The 6,616-nt window shown below is 45.8% G+C and overlaps 1 protein-coding gene across 2 annotated transcripts in view; it reads left to right on the forward strand.

Annotated features, from left to right (window-relative positions):
• The window catches only part of Frmpd2 (FERM and PDZ domain containing 2), a 103,802-nt gene that overhangs the window by 68,288 nt on the left and 28,898 nt on the right, over nt 1-6,616 (forward strand). For both annotated transcript variants that reach the window (XM_017798426.1, XM_008834125.1), the window contains 4 exons: nt 2,195-2,292; nt 4,381-4,473; nt 5,494-5,601; nt 5,695-5,811. In XM_017798426.1, coding sequence (XP_017653915.1) covers nt 2,195-2,292; nt 4,381-4,473; nt 5,494-5,601; nt 5,695-5,811 — 416 coding nt within the window. The remainder of the gene's footprint in view (nt 1-2,194; nt 2,293-4,380; nt 4,474-5,493; nt 5,602-5,694; nt 5,812-6,616) is intronic.

Raw genomic sequence — 6,616 nt, forward strand, 5'->3', positions numbered from 1 at the left:
TTATTTTGATATATCACAGTGAAAGATTTATCGTCCTCTTTTTTTTTTTTTTTTTTTTTTTTTTTTTAAAAAAAAAAAAAAAAAAAAAAAAAAAAAACCTCTTTAACTGTGGTAAAATACATGAACCATAAAATGTGCCATCATTACCACTTGTGTCTAAGTCAGTGGCATTGGGTGCATCCACACTGTTGCATGGCCAGGTCTACTGTTCTCTATGAAGCAATAAAACCGCGGCTATCTAGCACTCCCTCCCCACCCTAACCCCTGGCACAAGCAGATCTCTGGGTTCTCTGTGAAAGTACTCTTTTAGGCTCCTCATATAGTATGGTAGACTCATACACCATTTGTCCTTTTGTGGCTGGCAGTAAATGGCTTTAGAACAATGGAGAGCTGGTTACCTGGTAGCCCAGATCCCATGAGCCACAGCCTCTGTTCTTTAGAGGCCACCAGAAGCCACGTCATCCCCAACCCTCTCTCAGGTCCTCCCAGAATGCTGGGTATCCTCCTTCCTTTGGGCCTATGCTGCTCTGCCAATGCCTCTCCCTTGGTATTTCAGTGGGCTTGGAAGACTAATGCCTTTTGGGGCTCCCAGAGGGTCAGCCCATCTCTGATTTATGGTCTTGGTTCTTGGCCAGCCAAGGCCTGACCCCTTGTGGGTTCTTAGTCAAATTGGGTTGGGCTTGCTGAAGGACAGGATGCAAAGAGGAGCAGGGACAGAACGAGGCTCCTCTCTGCTTGGAAACAGCTGGTCTACGGGGCTCCTGCCTCCCACCACGTGCTCCTCTCCCTCTGCCAAACCTAGGGACAGTGAGAGGATCCACAGGGACAGCGGGAGGGTCCATGGGGACAGTAAGAAGGACAGTGAGCAACTACCCACACCAGTATCTCATGTCATGCAATTGCCTAAGCCATGTGCTTGAAAATGGCCTCTCTAGAGTTGGGGACAGGCTGGATGACAGGTTGTCAGGTGGTTGACCACCCTGGAGGCCCAATGCTGGCTGCTTCCAGGGCTCTGAGCACACGTTTGTGTCTGTTCTTATTTCTCACACTCTACTTTGTTCCTCTCTGAATGCAGCCCATCTCTCTGTGAGGTGACCCTGGGAGGTCAGGCAGGATCCCCACTTGATTCACCATTCTCCTACTGTCTAGAACATTCTTTGCTTATTGGAATATTACATACATTAGTCTGTTTTCTATTTCTATAAAAAATACTAATACTGGGTATTTTATAAAGAGAAAAAGGTTTAACTAGCTCATGCCTTTGAAAACTGAAAAATCTAAATGGCACGATGCTGTGTCTGGTGACACCAACACCCTGCTGTCATTATATGGGGCACATATTGGTGTGCATGTGAGAGACACCTAGTGGAGAGACAGGAAACCAGAGACAGGGGTTGGGCCAGTCTTGCCCTTTTAGAATCCCCTCCCTCCCTCTCAGAGAACTAATTGGGGTCCCATAGAAACTAATTAACCCTTCCAAGGGAGGCATCCCCAGTGACCCAGCCACTTCCCACTTGGCTCCTCCTAAAGGTGGCCATCTCCCATTATTGCCTCACTGAGGCCCAGACGTTCAACACTTGAACCCTTGAGCCCTTGGGGAAAAAATGACATCCAATCGGGTTATTGCCCATTCGTCCAGTTGAATGCCTGCACAAAAGCCTCCTGACTTCAGTGTATGTAATCAGGAGGCATCCAAGTCACCTATCAGGACCAAGCAGTTGAGTAACTGTGCCACCCTCATGGGGCACAGCATATGTAGGGTGCTGGGGCGTGCCTGGCCCTACTAAGGACTTTCAGCTGAAAGCAAGAACAAACAACGCAACATCCAGAGAGTAGGCACTTCAGGGCTTGCTTGGTTTTGGTGGCATCACATGCTGGGCATAGAACGGTCCACTCCTATTTCATGGCTGAGGAAATGGGGGTCTTCAGCAGCTGTGAATACAAACCAAGATGGCCAGTGGGGGGCTCATGGGAGGTCTGGGTAATTGCAGTGAGTCCCCTGGGACAGGGACCCTAAAGCCATTCCTGCCTGTGCCATCCTCCTAACCAGATCAGCCTACAGTGGTGTCAGTTCATGGATCTGCTGGTGGCTGGACACAAAGCTGCCTCCTCCAAGTCACTACTCCCACTAACAGATGTCTAAGAAGTTGTCTTTGAGGGGTACCAGACCTTGCCTTGTCATCTTTTTCTGTAGCCCTTGCACTGGCCGAGAGCAGCTGGAGAACATAGGTTTGATCAAGAAGTCAACAGCTCATGATGTCTCTGGGCCACCTGTTCAGAGCCTGTGTGCAGGTATGGATCAAGCCCGGCTAGGAATGGAAAACCTTACATAGGACGTTTTGTTGTAATCCTTGGCGATCCTTTCTGTTGGTGTTCCCAGCAAAGTTCACAATTTTTTTGTTTTAAATATTACTCTCTTGGGCTGGAGAGATGGCTCAGCGGTTAAGAATAATGGCTGCTCTTAGGATCTGGGTTCAGATCCCAGCATGTACATGGCCACTAACAACTGTCTGTAACTCCAGTTCCAGGGGATCCAACGCCCTTTTCTGAGGTTCACAGGCACTGCAAGACAAGGGTGCACTTATATACACGGAGGCAATATACTGATAGACATAAAATAAAAATAAATAAATAAAATATTTTAAACCTTAAATAAAAATCACTCTCAAGCTGGGTGTGGTGGTGAATGCCTTTAATCTTAGGACTCAGGAAGCAGAAACAGGTGGATCTCTGTGAGATCGAGGCCGGCCTGGACTACATAGTGAGCTCCAGGCCAGCTGGGGCTACAGGGAGATGCTGTCTCAAAAGGACAAAAAAAATTATTCTAAAAATGAATTAGAGCTGGGAAGTGCTCTCTTGGCCAACATCTGATCTTTGCTGTACATGAATCTAGAAGGTGATAGTTTGGGTGATTCAGTCCCCAGAAGTCTGGTCCAGCATGAGGAACATAATCTATGAAAAGTGTTTAGAAAAATGCACTGTCCATCCAGTCCTGTTGCTTCTCATGGGCCGCAAACATCTGACAGTGCTCCCCAGGAAGCTGCTTGTTCCTCTCCACAAGTTCCCAGTGGAGAGTGAAGACAGAGAGGTTCCATAACTAAGGAAAATATGTGACGAGGGTTAAGCCTGGGAGCCAGACCTGGAAACCACCAGGCAATTCTCTACTATTATTTGTGGGGGTAAGTCACCAGTAGGGGATTTTCCCACGGGCACTGTGACAAAAATTGGAGTGTGTTACCCCAGAACCCCAACTGCATGGGAACAGCTTTAGAGTTCTACTTTGAGTTACTTCTAGACCCTAGTTTTAGAAGTACTCTAGAGAACCCAGCTGGGTCGTTGGTCCCTACCCTACTGTGGTAGGTAGAGACCTGTGTTAGTTTTCCTTTACTATAACAAAGATCTGAGAGAAATCAACTTAAAAAGAAGAGAGGTTTATTTAGACCCTTTTAGTTTAGGTTGCTTGACCCTTTGCTTTGGGCCTGTGGTACATAAGAGTAGGAGTGTCTGATGGGTGAGGTCTGTTTGCCTCACATTAGTCCAGAAAGGAGGGAGAGAGAGAGAGAGAGAGAGAGAGAGAGAGAGAGAGAGAGAGAGAGAGAGAGATGAAGAGACTGGTGCTCTAATATCCTCTTCAAAGCCACAGCCATAGTGACCTAATTTCCACCCACTAAATGTTTTACCACCTCCCAGAAGCAACACATGCTGACAGCCAAGCTTTTACCTCATTGGCCTTTTGGAGACCTTCAAGATCCAAGCTACTGTGTTAGTAGCTTTGCTGTGTTAGCTCTGTGTTTTAGTTTTAACTGTTACTACCAAAAACTGTATCCCCACTTACCTTCCATCTTGCCTCAAGACTAATGCAGGGGGAAGAACAATCAAGGTGAGCATGGTGGTACAGGCCTATAACCCCAGTACCTGGAACACAAAGGAGGGGCATCAAGAGTTTGTACCAGTATGGGATTCATAGTGAGTTGGTGGCCAATGAGAGCCATACAGAGAGCTCATACCTCACGAAACAAAAGCTGGAGGTTTAGCTCAGTGGCAGAGCACTGGCCCAACACATACAAGGTCCTATTTATTCCCTGCCACCAAGGGGAAAAAAGACTATAGTAAATCATAGAGAAAATGGGCACCAGGCCCCACTCTGCCTTGGTCTCTGCTCTTACAGCCCAACCTTGACTAACACTGGTCCAGTGGTGGCTCATTGGAATTTGTGCTCAGTGATCTATTCCCAGGATTGGTGGGAGATTTGATGTGAACTACTTTTTCCTGTGTGTGTGTGTGTGTGTGTGTGTGTGTGTGTGTGTGTGTGTGTGTGTTTCATTAAGTCTTAAATCATTCGGAAGGAAAATCACACTATGGTGCTCATTCCGCCTCTAGGGCTACAAAATAGCAGAAGAAGGAGCTGCACAGAAGAACCAGGCCCAGAAATCGTGTGTGTGACACTGACGCGTGATCCACATCGTGGTTTTGGTAAGAGGGCTCCCTGAAGGTGAGGCCCAGTGTCTGCTATTGGGGGGGGCATTCTCTCTTGACTTTTCTGCCCCTTTCTTACCCCTTGTCTCCTAACTTGCCTTTTTTTTTTTTTTAAAAAAAGCAATCACTTCTTCTTTCCAGTATCCCTAAACAACACCTGATAGGCCCTGATATCTTTTCAGGATGCATCTAAGCACAGAATAAAAAAGGTTTTCCCCCAGACAACTTGTACCAATTTTTCTCTAGTATAAATTGATTTTTATTGATGTGGAGGAACAGGCAATCTTTCTCACTTTTAATTACTATCGATCACATTTTAACCTTTAAAACCATGTAAGAAAAAAAGATAGTGAGACCAGATATCTGATTTTAAAAAAATCATGTTTCCCAGGGCTGGGAAGATGGCTCAGCTGATAAAGTGCTTGCCACACAAGTGTGAGCCTGGAGTTCAGATCACCAGGACCCACATAAATGTTAGGTAAATATGGCTGCCCGTCTGTAATCTTGGCACTCAGGAGGCAGAGATAGGGGATCCCTGGGGAAGAAAGGATAGATAGACTAATTGAATCAGTGAGCTTTGTGCTCAGGGAGAGACCCCGCCTCAGTAAATAGTGTGGAGAGTGAAGAAGAAAGATATTTGATGTCAAACTTCAGGCCTCCATATGCACATGCACACACATGCATGTGTACCTCTACACATACAGGCACAAGCACAGGCACAGGCAGGCACACACACACACACACACACACACACACACACATACACACACAGCAACCTTCCCCGTTTTTCCTATCCCTGATTATCTCCTGACACAAATGCCAGCTTGCGCTGGTGGGCTGCATGTCTAGCTCTGTTGTGTTTGTTAAAGGGAGCAATCCACTTTCCCTAAGTATTGTACTCAGATCCAGATAATGGCTGTACCAATTGGTAGCATGGTATAAGCAGACAACCTGCCCTCTCTGAGCTGCAAAGTCAGTAAACAGCCTCTTATCATTAGATTCCATCCTGGATTACAGGTTTTGTTATTAAGGAGGGAGAAGATGCAGACCAAGCTAATCCTGGCATTTTCATTTCGTCTCTGATGCCTGGGGGACCAGCAGAAAAAACTAAAAAGATCAAACCAGGTACATCTTATGCTAAAGTTCCAGAAATACTGTTTTAAGATGCTGCCTGTTTTCATTCCTTGCTTGGGTTATTGAGTTCTTTTCTCTTTCCAGGAGGGAGGATCCTAGCCTTGAATCATATCAGCCTGGAGGGCTTTACATTCAACATGGCTGTTAAAATGATCCAGAATTCTCCTGGCAACATAGAATTAATCATTTCTCAGTCAAAAGGTATGTTTCATCTTCCTTTGCAAAACTGAACAACCTCCGCTGTTTTCAGGATAGCATTGTTACCATGGGCTGAGAACAAAAAACTCTGTGTCTTTTTAAAAATTAATTTATTATTTTTATTTTATATGTATGCATGTATCACCTGCATGTAGGTAGGTGAACCTGTGTTGTGCAATGCCTGCAAAGGTCAGAAGAGGGCATTGGATCCCCTGGAACTGGAGTTATAGATGGTTGATAGCCACCATGTGGGTGATGGGAATTGAACCCGGGTCCTCTGCAAGAGCAGCCAGTGCTCTTAACCTCTGAGCCATCTCTCCGGTTCTTGAATGTAGGTCTTTTGTGTGGCTTTCCCTGTGGTCATGGCTTGCAAGGAGGCAATGTAGTGTCATAATTCAGTATGCTCTGCAATCACAGGGCCAGGGCGGGTCCCATCACTGCAGGTCCTGAAAGGCAGCAGCTTCCTCTGATGCTTCATTAGGTATGGCTAGATATAACCAGTGTGTTTCTGCTTGCTCCTCCTGCATGATAGGAAGCGCATTCTTACTGTCACCAAGTCCTGATTGAAAGTGGCTGTTACAGGATTACTACAATTGGACTTGGGTGGAGCAGTGACCTGTGCAGCTGGGAAGGAGACTGAAATTGTTCTTGAATCTGAGTTTGCACAGTGAGCACACTGTTCTTCCTTGAAGTGTGTGTTATAGCTCAACCCTTAAAAGTTTTGTTGTTCTAGGCTAGTTTTCCTCATCCTTTAAATAAGAATGACAAACAAGCAACAGATACTTAGACCAAAGAATATATATATATA

Source organism: Nannospalax galili, unplaced genomic scaffold (genome assembly GCF_000622305.1).
Source record: "Nannospalax galili isolate Female #2095 unplaced genomic scaffold, S.galili_v1.0 scaffold996, whole genome shotgun sequence".
NCBI classification, from domain to species: Eukaryota; Metazoa; Chordata; class Mammalia; order Rodentia; family Spalacidae; genus Nannospalax; species Nannospalax galili.